The 21,260-nt window shown below is 42.1% G+C and overlaps 1 protein-coding gene across 1 annotated transcript in view; it reads right to left on the bottom strand.

The window, feature by feature from the left end:
* Window positions 1-1,271: 1,271 nt before the first annotated feature.
* snx13 (sorting nexin 13) overlaps window positions 1,272-21,260 on the bottom strand; it is a 51,190-nt gene continuing 31,201 nt past the window's right edge. Inside the window, exons 11-26 of the mRNA XM_080735849.1 lie at window positions 19,970-20,058; window positions 18,521-18,620; window positions 17,060-17,253; window positions 16,681-16,785; window positions 16,055-16,187; window positions 15,617-15,654; window positions 15,340-15,406; window positions 13,676-13,818; window positions 13,265-13,372; window positions 13,045-13,155; window positions 11,950-12,111; window positions 8,064-8,135; window positions 7,766-7,911; window positions 5,406-5,474; window positions 5,205-5,317; window positions 1,272-4,173 (exon numbers count right to left, since the gene is read on the bottom strand). Of these exons, the coding sequence (XP_080591975.1) occupies window positions 3,938-4,173; window positions 5,205-5,317; window positions 5,406-5,474; window positions 7,766-7,911; window positions 8,064-8,135; window positions 11,950-12,111; window positions 13,045-13,155; window positions 13,265-13,372; window positions 13,676-13,818; window positions 15,340-15,406; window positions 15,617-15,654; window positions 16,055-16,187; window positions 16,681-16,785; window positions 17,060-17,253; window positions 18,521-18,620; window positions 19,970-20,058 (1,886 nt within the window). The 3' untranslated portion in view covers window positions 1,272-3,937. The remainder of the gene's footprint in view (window positions 4,174-5,204; window positions 5,318-5,405; window positions 5,475-7,765; window positions 7,912-8,063; window positions 8,136-11,949; window positions 12,112-13,044; window positions 13,156-13,264; window positions 13,373-13,675; window positions 13,819-15,339; window positions 15,407-15,616; window positions 15,655-16,054; window positions 16,188-16,680; window positions 16,786-17,059; window positions 17,254-18,520; window positions 18,621-19,969; window positions 20,059-21,260) is intronic.

Genomic DNA, 21,260 nt, shown 5'->3' on the forward strand with positions numbered 1-21,260 from the left:
CTTAAACCTCTCCAACTGATCCAAAACGCCGCGGCACGACTGGTCTTCAACCAGCCTAAGTTCTCACATGTCTCTCCCCTTCTCCGCAGCCTCCACTGGCTCCCGGTTGCGGCCCGCACTGAATACAAAACACTGATGCTGACCTTCAAAGCAGCCAAAGGTATGGCTCCTCCATACCTCCAAGACCTGATCAACGCCTACACCCCCACCCGTTCACTTAGATCAGCCAACACAGGGAGGCTGACAGAACCCTCGCTAAAAACTCCAGGGCAAAAATCCACTCGTCCGAGACAGTTTGCCCTCCTGGCCCCCAAGTTGTGGAATAAACTCCCTGTCGCACTTAGAACAACGGACTCACTCGCTAGCTTTCGCCGTGGACTGAAGACCCACCTCTTCAGACTCCACCTAAACCCTTAGCACTACAGAAAATCAATGACCATACATGAAGATAGTTAGCATTTGTTTTTAGTTTTTTTTTAGAACTTTGATTTTATTGTGTTTTTTTTTCTAGATAGATATCCATTTGCACTTGTTATATTGCTGTTGATGTACTGACATATTATCTTGTGATGTTTTGTATCTGCTTATTGTAAATCGCTTTGGATTAAAAGCGTCTGCTAAATGCCTAAACTGTAAACTGTAAACTCGTTAGCTCAGTATCGTAACTCATTGAGCTACTATAGCTGCATGAACCATAATAGTATTTTTCCTTATTAGACGAACAACAAACAACATTACAAAAGAAAAAAGATCTTTAATAGCATATTTGTCTATGTTTTGTTGTTGCTTGTCTAGATGTTTGAATGTTTTTGGAACTGTAATAGAAACAGGACTCTACCTTTTGTCTTATTATCCAGCTAAAATATTGAAAACCCCAGTGACTCACTGGTCTAAAAATCTTCCTGAGGGACAGAAGGTTATAATTTCAATAGTAGTCACACAGCTAGTCCAAACAAACTTGTTTCCTGATTACCACTACTATTAAGCAATGATCAAGAGGGACTGAAAAATAGCTGGTCATTTTTTAAATGAGTGCGAAAGGAATTTAAAAATAGTCACCTACATCAAATTTCCTTTTTACTGACTCTTGACACCCAGCTGTTTCTGTGCTTCACTCTTGAATGAATAAAGGTCTTGCTCATCTTAAACAGCTTGTGCATGTTCAACTTCAGACAGAGGTGAAATAGAGCAAACACAATGAGGATAACATACACAGTGGATCAGTTAGTCTCAGTTACTGTTTTATTAGTGTTATACTGATCTGAGCTGTTCCAAAGGAAGAGTTTGATAAGCATGATGCAAAAACACCCTAAAATCCTTTTCAGTCGCGTAAAATGACCATGACATTCTGATTGAGTTTTTTTTTTAGATAAAGAAAAATATGAAAATAGAGTTGACAGTACATTTAGGCACACTATTGACACATACTGTACACAGATATGCACACATTTCATTATCATAGATTCATATACTAGAAATAAAAAACAAAACAGACAAGCCTTTCTGTGAGAAGAGGTGATTGGATACTAAGGGTAAGTTACGCAATTTTAGACTTACATATACTGTCGCTCTTACTAACCTGTAGTACATGTACCTGCAGATAATATTGGCTCCATTGTCAGCTGTCGGCCAGAACAGGATGCTAGCGCTATGAGGGTCTTGCTCCTAATTCCAAACTGGTTATTTGGAAAGAACACAAAACCACCCTGTAAAGCAGCTTAATGGTACCAACCGCTCTCTTTACCATCACGGCTAGGAAAGCAGTATGGCACCATTTTCACTCGGTGCGTCGGTGGACTCTCATTGGCACGCGTACAGTAACAGTACAGTATGCTTTCAATCCACAGCAGAGGCAGAAAAATAGTTCTGTTATTTCTTTAGTATGTGAAATGTATTTTATGTACCCCCTGTAGAGCCAACCTACACATTCCTTTTTTAGAGTTACCCTCTTTGGAATGCTTGTTGACAGCAAGACACCAACACCACTAGCTTCCCATTCCAGCCGACGGCTGACTGGTGATATTCTCTGCTGGCCGGTATGCAGGTATGTAAGAGACAAATGAAACGTTATGTCTAAAATCACAACCTTTAAAAGGTGAATTCACCTCCTCTGGTATGGGGACAAATATTCACCTCCCTTTAGCAGTAAAGGGGGGTTCCAGTCCATGTCCTCACACTCGGCCAATCAGGAGTCCTCCAGGGCTGCTCAATGCGAGCAAATCACGGCAGGCGATGGAGTTCCATCCAATGACTGCAGCAGAATGGGACTCCATTCTGCCAATGGGAGTGCGTCTCCCACAGTCGCTACGGTAAGTGCTCTTCAGCAGTGATAGTTTTGGGTCACAGGGCACAGCTCTCCTTTGATCCCAACGCACAGGAGGGGAGGGGGCAGTTCCTCCTGATATTTCCATAACATCAAAGGTGAGTTCTGTTCACAGTCAACAGAACAGGCTCGTATGCATAAACCCCTCTAGTGGATCGTCGAGAGACGCCAGAGTCTTATGTTCTGAGGTTAACCAACTAGTCATCAGGCTAGGACTTAGAACAGCCGTGCCATAAACCACAGAATCACAAGGAGTAAGTTGAGGGGAGGGGGGGGATTGGGGGAAACAAACTCAGACTTATAAAACAAGTCTGTAAAATAAAGTACTTTTACAACAACGGAATGTATGTTGTTGGGATAAAAAGACATTTCTGGGGAGATTTTTCTCTTTTCTTATTTCTTTCTATAATTTCATTTCTCAAAACAGTATGGTTTACTTTTTCAGTATACAGTTATTGAAACACATGCACTGGAAAATAAATATTGCACAAAATTAAAGACTGAATAAAAGTGATGAACTAGGGATACAGCTCCATATCTCTATATCTTTGTAATGTTCAGTCGAGTGTTAAAGTCGAGCTACCACTAGCGTGCCTCTCTTGGTCTGTACGGGTAGTATTAAGGCTGGTTTACTAGCTCACACTGGCATTCTGGTTTCCTTTGTTCACATGGTGCGCGATATACAGTAATATTGTCAGTATCTTCACATCACATAGGTACACGTACGGAAGAGCAGGAGCTTTGGTTGGCAGGAGTTAGAACAGTAGCATTAAAGGGGGCGTGTCCTCTTTTTTATATTGTATTGATTTCATTTAAAAACAAAGTCCTCATAACTGGCGGGATTTTGACAATAAACCTACAGACCTATATCTGTTCCAATATGCCACATTTTAAAACCTGGGACATTCTGATGTAGTACTACTGACATACTTGGTTAAAATGACTTTGCAAACTAGTCTACACCAATTATTACAGAGAGTATACTGTGAGTTTGAAATCAATTATGACTGAACGGTCTGTTCATTGGGATGATAGACTTTGTCAAGTCAGCCTATATTATTCAGAAACTGGAGGGTAAGGCAAGGTGTAGGTCTCCTCTAGTGACTCCTGCAGGTTAAAAACAATACAGTATCTGGTGTGCTTGCTAGACCAGGGGAAAGCAGCATTGTCTGGCCCAGCTAAAGCTAAATGCAGACTAAAATTCCAAAAACTGGAAAGAAACAAGAAGAAAAAATATATAAAATACATTGACTAAAACAAAAAGACTGCAACATTTCAGTCTCTGTGGTGCAAATTCGAGGAACAGCATGTGCACGTTGTGTTTCTGACAGTGAAATACAGAAGGGAAGCGTGGTCTAGAGTCGACCTGCTCCCCCCCACTCAATTTTCTTCACATCGGGAAGAAAACATTGGAAAGTTGGGAGTGGGATGTTGGAAAAGGGAAGTGGAGGAGCGGAATTTGCGTATTCGCACGCACACACACCTCAACTCTGAATCTTCACTCAACTGTGTCTGTCTGTGTGTGCATGCGTGCACATCCCAACACGTGCCCCACGTTCTTGCCGGTCACCTCGCACCACACTGCTGCTCCTGCCACGACCCTCACCTCTCCTGTCACCTCTTGAGGGAGGACGATTTGACTTTCTGGCTGTATTTGTGTGTGCGTGACGAACGGGAGTGCAGCTTGACGAAGAGCTCTGGGAACTTGTACTGCGGGAACATGGTCTCCAAGAAGCCCTCCAGGAACACGTAGACCAGCCGCCGGTTCATGGGCTGGTGCTGGAACATGTCGAACACGCGTAGGATGCCCTTCCTCGTCGTGTCTGCACCGATGATGTGCTTCAGCTCATCTAGGGGAGGGAGGAGAGGGAGTGATTCCATGCTCTAGAGCACCCCAGTCACAGGACATTCCTGTCATACAGTACTAGCTGTCTTAAGGGGTGATCACACCAAGAATGTTTCTACAGACGCAGATGCTTCATAAATGTATTTGCAAATAGGGGCTACTAGTAAAACGCCTCAGGGCGACATGCGACCTCGCCCTTTATCTGGCCAGTGATATATATCGGACCTGGAGACCCCTGGTACCCATATATGGAGATACATGTACTGTATATAGTACATCCCTTTTATGCCCATACATGGCGATCCCTATCTGAACCAGCCACACAGATATGGGCTGTCTTCCTCCATATATGGGCATTCCCGTATGAAGTTAGATTTGGGCTTAATATTGATGACACCAGTGATCTCCATATATGGGCATAAAAGGGATTTTGTTAGAGTGGTTCCCATGACATCACGACATACAATCCCTTTTATGCCCATACATGAAGATCCCCATCTGAACCAGCCACACATATATGGGCCATGTCTTGGCCATCTGGCCAGTGATGTATCGATGACATCAGGGATCTTCATACAGTATATGGGCATAAAAGGGATACTGGGGAATACCCATATATGGACTTTTACATAGGTCACAGCCAGGTGATGTCACAGTGTTGTGTCAGGGAACCACAGTGTCAAGCGTGACCTACAGACAGAGATACGCGGACAAGATGTGCCGGTTTTCATAGTAAACTTGCGACCTATGGTCGCAATGAACATTGCAATGTATAACTATTGCGATGCGTGAATAGAGGTATGCGTGTTGAGGTAGATTAATAAGAGCATTCTCCTGCAAAAAGAAAGGTTCTTAGATCTTTCTGTGAGGCAGGGACTGATAAAATGGTTCATGCTGCAAGTAAAACTTTGCAAGGGACGTAGCTGAATCCATGGACATAGCATGGCATCATGTTCTATTTTCCCTCCAACCGAGGGTGCTGGCTTGGAACGCTGTTCTAGACAAATTTAACCTAGAGTGTGTATTTTCAGTCACCTGGCATTATCCCTAGCAGGCTGGTCTTGGCGGCTACTTGTGTCCTCATGCGGATGTTCTTGTCTCGTCGAGGTGGAGTCTCAGCCAGTATCCCATTGGGCCAGTATGAATCCCTGAACAAAGGGTGGGGACCATGTAATTAGTTAGTGGACAAAGCACCTTAGAACAGTCACACAGTTAAAAGCACAGGAGAGGAGTTACCTGAACTTCTTGACGTAGTCTGCCACCTGCTCTGGTGAGGTCATATAGTCTACATGGTCCACGATTTTTCTGCAGGCAGAGAAAATTCAGAGTGAGGTTGCATGTGGAGGCTAGTTCGCTAATTGTGTGTGATTTGAAACCCTGACAATTTTGAAAAAAAGACGTTCCATCCATTTAACTGCCACTGAGCTGCCCTTGAACTTGGTCTGCACAAACATGTGATGTTGAAACAAGACTTCGAAGTAAAACAGCATCAGTGCTCCTTGTTCCTTGATTAAGTTCATCCGAGTATCAAGGAGGGCAATAGCAACAGGCTGAATAGGCTTATCAAGAGAGCCGTTTCTGTCCTCAGTACCACCTTGGAAACTGAGGAGGTGGTGGCAAATAACAGGATGAGGACTAAACTCCTGGCCATCATGGACAATCCCTCTCACCCCCTACATGACACTGTGACAGGGCAGAAAAGCTCTTTTAGCAACAGACTGTTACACCCACGTTGCCAAAATGAACGCTATAGGAGATCCTTTCTGCCCACAGCAATAAGACAACAACTGTACAACTCCTCATCTGGTTGGCTTGATCAGTCGGATTAGGATGGGGAATGTGGGATACAAGCTATCAAACCTTTTTTTTAAGTCATGTTTGGTTAGTCAGTTATTTATTAATATTGTAGGTTTAACGTGCTTGGATGCACTTTTTTAGATGATTTATTTATTTATTATGATGTGTTTTTATTTATGAGCTGCTGTAACACTTGAATTTCCCCTCTGGAATCAATAAAGTACCTACCTACAGTACCTACCTACCTACCTAAGTTAAACATAGGCACAGGTCTCAGCACTACAACTCTAGTGTTCTCCAACTGTGTGTCTCGATACCATAGATTTACAGATCCATCTCAAAAATATAAATATTGTGAAAAAGTTCATTTTCTTCTGTAATATAATTAACACTTAAGTTGCAGTGATTTTTTCTCTCCAATGTCCCGCGATGCCATGGTCTCCATAGACTTCCATGTAATTTATAGTGCAAGGATCGTGCACGCCCATGCCTAGATGATGCACCACGTGTGTGCACACTGTTCACAGCTTTCAAACAAAAAAATCCGCTTGGAAATCCGTTCAGGCATTCATGATTTATGAGCCATTATGTTTTGTGTGCACACTGTTCACAGCTTTCAAACAAAATAATCCGCTTGGAAATCCGTTCAGGCATTCATGATTTATGAGCCATTATGTTTTCTTCAGATGTAAACAAACATGGCTGCCAAGTTAGAAAGAATGGGTTGGTATGGGGGTTAAACATGCAATTTTGATCATGCCTAATACAGTACATTTCTGGAGGTCAATTTCTTTTTTTTTTTTAAACCCCAGGGTTGGCACAGGGGTGGTACCTATTCAAACTCGGGAAACTCGGGGTTGGCACCAGATGTGTTAACATAACCTTTCAGAAGTTTGACATTTCAGCATTATAAATCCTTCTTTTGAGTGGTCTTGTGGAATATTCTATTATTTTGAGATATGGATTTTAGATTTTTATGAGCCATAAAAATCTAAATTAAAACTAAAAAAGATTTTGAATATTTCCAATGAATCCACAATGAATCTATTATATATGTTATGCATTCATTTTATTACAGAAGAAAATGAAAACTTTTACACAATATTCATTTTTTTTTATGAATCTGTATATCTATAGAGTGGTCCCGCCCCCAGCTATTAATTCCAATGAAAATTTACTTCTACATTTTCCTTGATGTGAGCACCAAAAGTTGGTACTCAAATGCGGAAGACCTGAGCACCGAGCAGGTCCTCTAAGGCTGCGCTCAGACTGGAACGCACAAGTTGAGTGAGAGTTGTGTGGGGGAGGCGGGGGGCAGAGACAGCACAATGCATTGCGGATGGAAGTCGAGTGGTTTGAAGTCTAGTGCGAGTCGTGAGCAAGTTGGACGCAACCACACAACACCACACGACACGCACTCGACTCGACTCGACTCCCATCCGGAATGCATTGCGCTGTGCCTGCCCCCCGCCTCCCCCACACGACACGCACTCGTTTTTGTGCCTTTAGGTCTGTAGCCGGCCTAAGGTTTCAAACGGTACATGTGCAGTAGCGGAAGTGTTGCAATCTCAGATTTGACCACCAGGTGACGGCAGTTTCACTGTTCAACCGCAGTTCTGGGTTGACCACCAGGTGACAGCAGCTTCACTGTTCAACCGCAGTTCTGGGGGCTAGGTCAATAAGTATTGGATGTGCGTTTCTGCTGTGTGTGTGTGTGTGTGTGTGTGTGTGTGTGTGTGTGTGTGTGTGTGTGTGTGTGTGTGTGTGTGTGTGTGTGTGTGTGTGTCTCTTTCTCTGACCTGTTGATGGTGTCCCCATAGGTGGCCCTGATGAGCTGCTGCAGCAAATTCTTTATGTTTCTCCGTAGCCATTGGTTCTTCTCCTTCAGGTCAAACACCTCGTCCATCAGCAGCAACATCACCCGAAGAGGGATGTTATCATCCACCTGGAAAGAGGGATGGATGAAGGATAGGGTGAGATCATTTATTTGAACGCAAGTTTTTCAGAAAACCTCAGGTCAGGATTTAGAAGGCGTTTTATAGAATCGGCCTCAGGTCTAAACGGGTCAATACAAATATAAACATTGCAGAGACTCACCATGTCATCGAGGTGAGCAGAGACTCGACAGTGTTCTGGGTCAATGTCTGACTTGGATAGGAGTGGAGGCGGCTGGGAAAAGAGAGGGAATACAGTGGATGGTGAGAGGTTTAGATGGAGGCTGATAAGGCTTGATGCCGGTGTTTATTCTAATCGCCACATAACCACTTAAACCTCCTGTTGAGTGTGATGTGTTGCAGGTTTGTGAGCTGATGGAGTGAGCGAGTGATTGAGAGGCTAAGTGGTGTCCAGGAGGTGATTGATTCCAGGCTAACGGTTCACCCTGCAGCTCCATAGAGGTGTTTCCTCCCTGCTCCCTATTCAACGGTCAGCAACAGTTAATGGTAAGGGTGGGTACCATTTACTTTGGTTCCATTTTTCTCCTGTTTTGGTGGCTAGGAGTTAAGTTTTCGTATTATTTTGGGCTTAGGTAAGTTAAAGGAGCTATAGTCAACTTTTTCTTGAAAAACGGATGCTAAAATAAAAATAATGTTTTGAAAATATTTTATAAAAAAATAAGCTTCATATATGTGTTTCTATTCAAAAATGACCACAAAAAGTGTAAAATAATGATAAAATAATCATTTTGGCCATTGTCAGACCGACCCTTTGTTTACATTCTAGTCTATAGACTAGGATGTAAAAAAAGTGTCGGCCCTACAATGACAAAGTTGACTATATCTCCTTTAATAAGTTTAGATTATCTTTTGCTATATTTAAAAAAATCATAAACATTTCATGGCCGACATGCTGCTTGCTGGTGTTTTTTTGGTAGCCTGGTGTTACACACTGCATGGGGGGTGTAGATGAGTAGGGCTGGCAGCCTGGCACCCAGACTAGTTCTTTGGCAGTTCCAGAGAGAGGAGTCGCATACTTTCATGTTGCCCATTGATTTTCATAGGCTGGGGCTGCAACACCCTACAGTATATAGTATACTTCGTTGACCAGTCCAGGGGTCTATCCTTTTACCCCACTCCTTTTTCCCTCTACACCAAACCTCTTGGCTGAAAATAGCAAATCTACATGCTCACAAGGAGTCGTGATGATGTATTAAGCTTGTGATCTGCTATTTTTGCCAAATGTTCACTTAATAATAGTAATCAATCCATAAGGGCCTCCGTGATGCGTTTGTTTTATATGAAGATGTGTTGGTTATGATATGCATAGCAATATGCCATTGGGTCCCCTGTTAAGTTCACTGCGTGTAGCTTTGTTTACCATGTTGATTGCAGCAGGGGTGCACTCCATTAAGACATTTCTAATTCCAATTAACTGGTCCTACAAAATTGGCTGAACCAAGTGCCAAAGAGAGGTTATCACAGCAGATGTTCTGCTTTTTCAAGAGAGAAGGGGAAATCCTAGAGCTGATAGAATTACACAGCAGTAATGTTTGAGCAATAGTGGTGTCAAAAATAATTGTTTCAGCAATGCATCGCAATTCAATTCAATGCAGCAACATGACATAATCGATAATCAAAGCCTAAATGTAATAATAATAATAAAATTATGATACAATATATAATAAAATATATTATAATTCTAAATAAAACATGTTGTTCAGTATATCTGACTGCTTGAATTGACTGATACAAAAATGGCCAAATTGTGCAATAATATAGAAAAGTGTGATGCATCGCAGAATCTAATTGGATCGAATCGTTGCCTGGTGAATTGTAATCAAATTGAATCGTGAGGGTGGTGCCAATAATGCACAACCTCTTTTGAGCAAGGAGAGCTTAACATGCTCTCAAAATATCTCTGGTGCAGGGAGTAAAATTCCTTAGATAAATGTATGTTCAACTGTACACACTGTACATACCTCTTTGATATAAAGAAACAATGTGTGGGAATATGCAGTAATGTTTGAGCAACCAGAAAGAGCTGATCTACAAACCCACATCACGTCACAGTCACATGTATAAATCGGGCTCAATACATCGCCATCAGCTAACAATTTAAGGAGTCAGCATTTTGAGCTTTGAGTTTGTTCCTTCTAATGGGGTCCATGCTGGCCTGTATACTGGGATGTCTCCACTACAGGCTCTATTTTTACACTGTGTGTAAAAAAAAAAAAACTGTGTGCCAAACTGTGTGCCAAAAAGAAATTATCTGCTTAAATTACTATTCACAAAGGGCCTTAGTCCCCCAAAATAAACAGCTAATTCAGTTGCAGTCAGATAAAAACAACGGACTTGGCAGGATTAAAATCACCAGAGCAATAAGTAATAATTACATTATTTTGTACCTCGTAAAACAAATGGTTTCAGAATAGAGCTTTAATTATGCTTTACATGCAGTTTGGTTATGCTTTCAGGGCTCAGACTAATGAGTGCTGGAAATAAAAAATAAAAAAGTTCCACTATTGTCCGTACCCAACTTGCTGTGAGCCTACCATTGGTATCCAGGTATGACACTGTGGCTGTGGACTTGCACAAGCTAAAATGAGCAAGAAAAGATAATTCATTCTTGCATAACTGTCCATGGTCCACCACAACGACTGAATGAATGAAGAAATGGCCATAACAAATAATGTATGCATGAAAAATTTTAAAAAGTATTTCTATAGTACAATTGACCCATGATGTTTACATCTGTCATCCACCAGAAGCAGACAGAAAAGTAAAATCGATTTTGCGAATTAAACGCCCAGGCTACTATTTGGAAATATACTGTAGATCCTGCACTATTGGCTGGGTGATTATTGCACTGTGGCTGGTGTGTTGATTTGGGGTCACAGAGGATACGCATCTTTTAAACTACAGTTATTCCTCACTTGAGTGAGATCAGCTATCAAGTTGGCGACAAGAGATGAACATGACAAGTTTGCTTATGTTGGGATGGAGACTATGGTTTCTGGAGATGGAGTGATACAGCGGAAACAACAGTACTACTATTCACATGGACTCTACTTAGAAGTGAAGTTGAGCAACTGAAAACAAAATGCTGTAGGTAGCCAGACACATGAGCCAGGTGTGGTCCTAGTATCTGTGCATCAAACACAAAAAATGCAACCGTGCGTTTTTGTCAATAACAATATAAATCAATCAATGAAAAAAACTTTACACAAGTCAAACAACCAGAAAACTGAAATCATGACAAGTAATACTGAGGTCTCATCACTTGGGAAAAGACAGCACTCTTTAAGTGATGCATCAAAGGGAAATCTTTCATCAAATCATCAAGGTGGCCTTCCACTTAACGCTGGTCAGTGAAAAACGAAGTAAAAATCAAAACTCAGGAGAGTTTTTTCGAAGCACGTTAACTGGAGAGACTGGCACTTGCTGATGGTGCTGACATTTTGACAATGCCAATTGTTTTGTTCACACTATACTCTGAACTCAACACAGGTCATGCAACTCAGCACATCTTGCCCAGAGCCTGTGTCACTATAAAATTCAATCAAACCTAGCAAGTCTGTAACACAGAAGACACATCTTGAAACAAGTCACATAAAGGACTTGATTCAGACTGGAGTAGTCTAACGGATCATGTAGTCTACAAAAACTGACTAAAAAACGTAAAAAAGGAAGCATCATTAACGCCACTGAAAGCACTGAATGACCCCCAGAAAATAAACTGACTGAACACAGAACCTCGATCCTGGGACCCCTTTGTTCTATATCATGATGAACCATCTAGACCTCTTTCTGTACCCAGAATAAGGAGCTAAATGATTGCTAGGAACCAAATGGACCCTTACAAGGTCTGTAACTTGGAGAGTGTACGGTGTTAATTGTACACTCTCAGAGTTGAATGAACACTGCAGGATTTCACAGTGTAGACTGGGGTCCTAGAGATGGAAATCGTACCCTGAGGCCTAATGCTTATCAAACCAGTGGGTCCTGAAACACAAAAAGGTTGAGAATAACTGTTGTGATGGTGGTACCTTGAAGATGGACTGTTTGATGTCCTGGCCCAGCCTCTCTGACATCCGGCCCATGTTGTCAGAGACTTTAGTCATGCCCTCGGCCAGGCTGTCTGGAAAGGACTTCACGGCGTTGGACACGTTCCGCATGGAGCTCCGTAGAGGGTTCACAAAGGTGTCCATCTGAGGGAGACATGTTCGACAAATTCTGTCTAATACAAGGCTCCAACCTAAATATCACTGTTTAAGTCAACTACTGTAGTACAGTGGTTCTCAACCTGTGGGTTGTTTTCTGTTTTTTTTTCTCCAGATGACAGTTAAGCCATTTACATTTTGAATACCTAATGAAATACCGATTCTATAAAAGGACAATAGGTCAAACATTGGCCAAATTGGCAAATAATATAAGAAAGAGGCAAACATTTTGAAAATGGCTGATATACAGTACAAGCTCACAGCGCCTTGCAACACAGGACGTTGTGAGCTTGTACATCAGCTATTTTCACAATATTTATCTGTGGAACAGAGTCAAACTAAATGTAATGCCTCAATTCCTACAATTCCAAGTGCTTGTCAGGGTGGGGGGTCCTCAGTTCAAATACGATTATTTTGGGGGGTGGTCGTGGCCTGAAAATGTTGAGAACCACTGAACTAGTAAATCATGTGTGAGTTTTGCTCTGAAGTGCTGGTGTACAGTAAGTGGTCCATCATCAGACCACATAAAAGTATTCATTCTGGTTTAGGAAAAACTACATTCTAGCAGATGTGCTGGTGCCTTACCATGTAGCATTGATTTCTGCTGAAAGAATTCTTTAAAAGGAAATAAAAAAGGTATATATTGTTAAACACTCATTTTACCATGCTAATATTATACTATTTTATATTGTCTAATGTTTAGTTAAATAGTTAATTAGTTTGTTAATCATATTGATCATTATCTACAGTTGGTAGAGATCCAAATAGATCAAAAGTGATCACAAGATCACATGTACTACTACACTATTCTACTATACCGTGTCTGAGGTGTGTGGGTGTACTGCAGGGGATTTTACCTTTATTTTAACTATAGAAGTCGATAAAATGGTGAATGACTTTTGTAACTTTTTAAGGTCTAACCTTGCGTGCAAAGTCTCCCTTGCCCTTGCTGTAGGCCTTGTTCTCCAGGAAGTCATAGACATGGGGGACCAGGGTAGGACAGGCCTTCACCATCTCTGGGTTTAGCAGCAACTACATCACATGCAACACACAAAGAAAATGTTATGCACAAACATTACAATTATACAAGGTACTGGAAAACAGCGTGCGCACACGCACGCACACGCACACACACCCCTACCTGTAGGTAGGCATTGAGGTCTTTTTTCCTCTTTTCCAGGAACTCTCTGTCCATGTTGTTAAACGTCTTCTTCCCAGGCAGCTTTAAGATGGACGTCAGGCTCTCAAACTAATAAACGACACAGCCAATGTTCCATTTACAAATTCATGCGGAAGCTTGCCTTTGTTCCACAGTAGAAAATAAAAAGTTACATTTATTTGATCAAGCAATTCCATTGGGACAGACAAATCGACTGACAGTGTCTTAAACTAGCTGCGTAGTTATAAGTTATAAGTAAAACAATAATTGTTTCAGCAATTACTAAAATAATCGTTATTTGCCATCAGTTGATCAAGGCTACTTCACACTCATGCAGTCTTTCATACATAAAAACAAAATGGTGCAACACCTGTGAACATACAGTACCACTACCTGTTCAGTGATTCTCATGTGAAAGTCATGAAAGTCGGAGTAGCGGCGGTACGTCTTCCAGCAATCCTCACTGCCGTCCTGGTTGCGTCGGAACACGGTGATGGCGTACAACGCGTATGTCTTGCCGTGGTCGTTGCACACCCCTGCAGCACCCCCAAAGCCGGGGAAATAAGTGTCAGCTACCCCGCCCCAGCAATACAACCACAGGCCAGGGTGGAGAGGAGGATGAGGTGGGTGGAGGTGGTGCAGCAGAGACGGAGGATGTATAGGGCAGGAAAAGAGGGACAGAAAAGGCAACAGGACCACACACAGACAGGTGCAGAGAGGAGATGAGAGAGGGACGGGAAGCAATGAACAGAATATGGAAAAGGGTGTGGATGACAAAAGGAAGGCGAATTGGACAGCGATAACGGGGAGAGAGCAAGAAAGGGGAAAGAAAGGAAGGAAGGAATAAAGGAAGACAAAAAAATGGTAAAGGTAATGGAATGAAAGTGAAGAAATAAAAGCGTGCTAGAACAGTGGAATCGATTAGTAACAGAAAAGATGCATGCAGCTGAATGGAGTTGAGGAGGTGAAGATATAAGCACAAGCATGAAACACAAGGAGGGGGGCTAGTAGGGGACAACCAATTCCTAAAATGCTCGACTCTACAAGGGCTGCACGATATATGACAAATAAAAACGAAACCCAAAGATTAACTTGCATGTTATACATATCAAAAGATTATGTCAGCTGCAAAAATGTTTTGCCCTTGGCGGATTTGGGTCTGGCCCCACTCAAAACTCCCATATACGAGAGGCTAGTATTATGGTGCTGCTGTGCAGACTTTTCATCTTCTCAGAAATTCTATAATGTTTGCAATATTTTATTTTGGCAATATTGTGCAGCCCTGCACTTTTCCACAACTCTCAAGCTCTAAGTCAAAGACATCTATCCACACACACAGACAGGCCAAAAACCTTGCATCTCTCTTTGTTTGTTTAGGGAAGTGCTGTCGGCAGCCATAGCTGACATCCACTTTTCAATATAAACGGTATCCTGATGAAGACACCAACCAACTAAAATATGCTGATTTCTCAATAATGCATTGTAGAGCTGTAAGGTTTTAGGGCACTAAAACTGAATGCATTATTCCACAGTCTTTGACACAAGCCAAGGACAAGACTATGGCGGTCAAGTCTATAAAAACAGGCTATAGGTATCAGATACCATTTTAGGTTTGTTCTTGGCTGTAAAAAAATAAATCACTAGCTTTAGGCCTGTCCAAAGAGAACAAAATGTTTCACTTTAACCACTTGAACCCTATTGATTTCGTTGGACCGGGGTCCATCAGGGCTCTATCACATCCCTCGACACCAAAACTCAATGCCTCAACTCAACTCCAATCAACAATCTCACAATGCATAGCAATGTGATGTTGTGAGCTTATACATCTGTTATTTTCGTGCAAGGTTCTCCTATTAAGACAAGGCCAGAATAGGAATGATGGGGTACAGGTGGTTAAACCGTAGCTTAAGATCTAGCTTCACAAATGCTTGAGGTTTGGTACTGAGTAAATTACTTAAAAAATAAACACTCGGCTTACAGCATTGCAGTTATCATATTAGTGAGCTGAATTGTCTCGTCTGTGCTGTGCACGTGCGTGTATGTGTGCGTGTGTGTACCCGTGTCAGAGATGAAGGCGTGTAGCTGCATAGTTTCATCATGGCAGGAGTTGAGGTCATCTAGAGACTGAAACCACAAGACGCAACAAAACATCAAACAAAAGTGTACCACATAGTCATTCATATCTGATTATGTTTTTTTAGTACTTTATTTTTGTGTAACAACTGTGCTTGGAAAAGTGTAAAACAAGTTTATGATCTCACTACCAGACATGCTATCTCTGTACATCCTTGTTTTTTTCTACCAGCTCTGAACCATGAGGTGAATCTAACTTACAAGGCTTATACTTCCTGTTGGAGAGCCGTTGAAAGATTCTGTGGAGTAAAAGAGATTAACAGCTTTAGCAAGTTAAAGTAAAAGCAGCTGAGCCGACTACTGAATGGCTGAAGTTACCTAGATGGACACAGTAGGTAAACTGGGGGAATTTTGAGCCAAAAATAGTAAAACAAACACAGGCATGTATAGTGTTGAGGACCTTTTGACTATTAATGACTACACCAGTAAATATTTTTGCTGGTCCCTACTTTATAGGATTTTCCTCATTTACATCCTCAGAAAGCAATATAGAATATGAGCACAATCTCTCTTTCTCACACACACACACACACACACACACACACACACACACACACACACACACACACACACACACACACACACACACACACACACACACACACACACACACACACACACACACACACACAAACAAACCTCCTTCTCCGTCATCTGATCCCCTGTAGCTGGGCTCTTTCAGCATGTCCAACTCAGCTAGCATGCGGACATAAAGAGGACTCTGCTTGAAGGACGGGTAATATCGCTCGTCTCTAAGCATCATGTCATACACCTGGAGGAGGGAGTGCACACACAGCATAATGTCAAACAACGTATGTGCACAAATACTTATGGCTGACTATCTATTTCTCTCTCTATATATATACAGTATCTATCTATCTATCTCTATATTTCTATATATATAGCAGGGTGGCACTGGCCCAGGAGGTAGAGTGGGCATTATGGAATCAGAAGGTTCCTGATGATTACCAGTTCAATCCCTGGCTCCACCTGGCTTTGTGTTGAAGTGTCCTTGAGCAAGGCACTTAACTGCTCCTGATGAGCAGGTTGGTGTGTTGCGTGTACCGTCAGTATGTGAATGTGTGAGTGAATGGGTTAATGTAACGTTTTGTGCAGCCCTATGAAAGACAGGATCTCGCGAAAAGCAGGGAAGTAGGCATGTCAAACATATTAGTATAATTAGAAAAAGAAATGCATGATTTACAGTACAACATGAACATACTGTATCACAGACAGACTTTCACCCTGCAGACAAGCCAGCCCACCTTTCTCTGGATGTCGTCAAATATGTCCGGCGTAGGGTCCTCTTTCTGCAGCTTCTCTCCCAGTTTGACCACTGATGCTTCGTCCACCTGCACCCTGGGAGATGCCTGGGGAGGAGGACACGATTTAGAGTCCTGACTTTAATTTCAATCTCAATCATGTTATCGTTTCATTTCTCAGGTTTGATATACTGTTGATAGACCTTGTTAGCGAGGTATAGTTCACTATCTGTGTGCCATAGACATATTATTGTTAGACCATCTTGTCAGAGAGATATTATTGATAGACCATCTTGTCAGAGAGGTACTATTGATAGAGTACATTGTCATAGAGGTACTAAAGATAGAGCACCTTGTCAGAGGTGTACTGTTTATAGACTACCTTGTCAGATAGGTACTGTTCATAGACTCCCAGTGCGGCAGCCTTCAATAGGCCCTTAGTTGTGCTGGGCTGCTTCTTGCCGTCTTTCTGCCAGCCCTGCATCACCTCCAGCTGTTGCTGGGCTGTCACCCGGTAGCCTTCTACCGTCAGCCAGAAAAACAGCTCCGCCTGGGCCCCTGCAGCTTGCATGAAGTCTGAAAAGGCCAGACACACACAGAATTTATGTCACTTTCATTCGGTTGCGCTACTCAATCCCCTACAGTAACTCTCTCTGCCACAGTGGTTCCTGTGTAAATAAGCCGAAAAGCTTACTAGGATGTCCTTTTAGTGGACCTTGTACCAGTGATTTTTACCGCCATGAAACTGTATTTTTTCCTATGCAACCTTCTAAATAATTCTTCAATCAATCAATGCCACCCGAGTCAACCCGACCAATGCTCCACAACCTGACCCCTTGACATTTTTCTGTGCACAATTGATGTGAACTTGCATTTCTTAACGCTTCCAGTGCCAGCCCCTAGAGGGCACCAAAGAATGCCAGACTTTCTCCCATAGGGGACTGCATTAGCATCCGGGGGCTCACATTGCAGTGACGCGCGTGCTCACGTTCGTGCACGTCATGGAAAGGTCCCGGATGATAATGCTAACAGAATAGCTATTCCCATTTTGTCATTTTAAAGATCATTTTTCGGCGATTTTGCCGTAAATAAACCTCGCGCCACATCCCTAAAAACACAATCCAGAGATATGGGCCTCCAAAGATGTGGTTTTTCATTGGATTCGGCGGCGATTCGCGGCTACGTTCGCGGCTAACGGCCGGCATGGCTTCCGCAGGATTTGGACCACTGGATTTTAAATTTAGGCTCAGGCTTCAGAAGGCCTCGGATCATTTTATTAATTTCATTAAAAAAGCCGAACATGTTCCGGATAGGCACACTGGACTACGTTCCGGAAGCGGCGCTGAACATTTGGTGAACATTGGGGGGCTCAAAAATGTATTTTAAACCATTTTTAATGGAATATATCGTCGGACCATGTAAAATGGCTAGCTGGCTAGCGTAGGACGAGCCAGGACCACCCACGACTCTACAAGCAGCTCAGGGTAAGTCAATTAATAAAAAAAAAATTGTATTGGATTGAAATAAAGCCGAACATGTTCGGGATAGGCACAGAATGAGTTAATATTCACTGCATTAAATGCAAGAGTATGTAAGAAATGAAAGCTCTTCCCCCCACCCCCTTTTCTTAAAGATATTCTTGGGGGCTTTTCTGCCTTTTTTTTAATAGTTTATAGTACAGGTTAGAGCCAAAATGCACGGACCGCTAAGCCAGCAGTCCAGGCCAAAAGCTCATTTTGCAGTTGTATTCATAAGTGGCTACAAGCAGCAGCTCAATGCATAAAATGCAAATTGAGACACTAGGGTGACGTTAAGCAGCAGTGTGATGTGTAGTAGTAGTTACCCATGAAGAACTGCAGGGCAATGTTGTGGACCAGGATGTGTTCCAGCGGGATGATGCACAGCTTGCCAAAGCTTGCTGCCAGCTTCAAGGTATCTACCTCCTACATAACACCATGACAAAAGAAGCCAGGTTTAATAGACAGAAGCCAAATGCAGTGTTTTGCACAAGATGGTAGGCTAGCTCTGATAACTACAAAAGTTTTGTTTAAGGGCTATAATAAAGACTGATTCATACATTGTTTGTACAGGTTCAGTTCATTTTATTATGGTGAGAGCATGCATTTTTCCACCCTAATTGTCTGTGTGAGGAGTTGTCTCTCCCAAAGTGAAAAGACAACCTGCTAGAGAGGTCTGGTGGTAGGTAATACTAGGTATCTCCTCTCTGGGTAGAGAGAGGGTAGCTGCTGGATACACTGTGTCATCATCTTATACTTTCTTACTGTGCATGTCATGTCACTTTGATGCATCACCCTTTTACTTTGAGGCACACACACCACTCTTTCACTTTGAGTAGACACATTACTCTTTCACTTTGAGTAGGGACGCACGCATTACTCTTTTTTATGGGGGGGAGGGTTTCCTCCTACTGGAACTGCACAAATTATGTAGGCAATTCATTTCTGGTTCAGATTCAGGCAAATTTAGCAGAATGCACCCAGTTTCCTCTTTGCCTGTGTATCTCTCCCCCCCCTCTCATCTGGTTCATCTCTCCCTGAAATTCATTCACACTTCTTTGGTTTGTTTCCTGACCAGGATAGGAATCCCCAATTGTAAAATGATCTCTATGATGATCTATGCTTAGCTGCTACTTCTGGTCCGAAGAAGCAGTATAATATTCATGATCTACATTAAGATACGATAGTCAATAGACCTTTATTGATCCCCATGGGAAACTCAGGTGTCATGGTAGCAACAGCAGTTAAGAGTGACACACAGAAACAAGTAAGAATAAGTGTCAAGAACAAATAAAACATGAGGATAAAAATAGTTAGGCATGGTACCAGAGTCAAAGCAGGAGTCAGTAATCCAAAAGAACACACAGCAGACAGTACCAGAGTCAAGGCAGGAGTCAGTAAACCCAAAGAAGAGAAAAGATGGTGCATGATCTAGACACCACATGTACCTACACACTGAAGGACGTATGCTGAAAACGGTGTGTACGTCTTCCGTGAGCGTAAGGGTCAGCAATTACAAATAGAAAAGGTTTTTTAAAGCGTCTGTCTCTTTGTCTCTATTTATTTGTGATAATCATGATCTGAAAATGGTTAACAACACAGTTCACACTTAGTCATATGTTAATACTGGAACCAATACTGATATTAGATAAGGCTAAATTGACAGTACTGATAGATTTGTGAACTTTGTTGTGACAAAATAGTTCAGACAGAAATATAATTCCGCTCCAGTGCGACTCTAAGGGAGAAATGGGAGATGTGCGGTAGATTCTCACCTTGCCAGACTGCAGTCTCTGGATTCTCATCTCACACAACTTCTTTACAAACAGCAGACTGTTAATCTGGTTCTTAATCACATTGATATCTGGGAGAAACAAGAGAAAAGTCAACAACGTAGTTTGCTCAGGTGTTCTTTAAGTTTGTACCACTTATGCTGTATTTTACATTTCATTGTACACAGTTGTCACCTGGCGAAAATAGTCTATCTGCATGCTCTGCTATTTTTGAATAAAAATTCCAAAATAGGGAAGCCAGGCTGAAAATTGTACATCTCTTTTTGTGGACCCCACTGTAAATAAGAAGCGTTATGGGTATTCAGACATACTTCTCTTATTGCATTTCACTTTGTATTTGTCAAATCCAAAAACAGAGTTAGATGACAGCAGGGGATGATGACAGATGAGTACATTTTAATGCATGCGTCTATATGTGTTTGAATTTGGGTCATTTTAAATAGTATGTACATGTATTTGAATTGGTGTAAGGTTCTGTGTTGTGTTGTGTTGTGTGCATCAGTATGTGTTTGAATTAAGTGTTATTCTGCTTGTATGAATTAGAATTAGTGCTCGCTTTTCTTAATACAATTGTGTGTCTGTTATTGAATTAATGTGTAGTACTGTTAGTGCTTGTGTGTGCACCTGTATGTGCACACATGTTGGTGCTTTTGTGTTGTGTGCGTACCAGTGGTGTAAAGTAACTACGTACATTTACTCAAGTACTGTAGTTAAGTACAATTCTGAGGTACTGTTACTGGAGTGTTTCCAATTTTCAATGCTTTTACTTTCTACAGTACTCAGACATGCAAACAGCCCCAAGGTGAAAAAGGTGACAACTTTTTTGGTGTGAAATTGTTCGCCGCGCATAGCGCGGCGCGAAATCTTTGACCTTTTTTGGGTCGGTAGGGTGAATTTGCACGATTCTAACTGGGTAAAACAGTGACTAAAGGCTCTAACAGAGTCCAGGGTGAATAGCTATTCACTTCACCACGGTGTAGTTGTGTAGCTATCACCTAAAAATCGAACCTCTGTTCGAAGTGGAGCTGTGTGTGTGTGTGTGTGTGTGTGTGTGTGTGTGTGTGTGTGTGTGTGTGTGTGTGTGTGTGTGTGTGTGTGTTGCAGTTGATGCTCAGGGCAGGCTAGACTCAACAGCACCTCTCTGGTCACCCAGGGTTACTACATACAGGCTACATACAGACCCACAGACCCACCCACCCACATACCCACATACCTACACACACGGCCACGTATAGGGAGCTTGTGTTCCACACAGCTCCAAAAATACATAACA

The sequence above is a fragment of the Nannobrachium achirus genome (assembly GCF_963921795.1).
Source record: "Nannobrachium achirus genome assembly, chromosome: 10".
In the NCBI taxonomy this organism is placed as follows: domain Eukaryota; kingdom Metazoa; phylum Chordata; class Actinopteri; order Myctophiformes; family Myctophidae; genus Nannobrachium; species Nannobrachium achirus.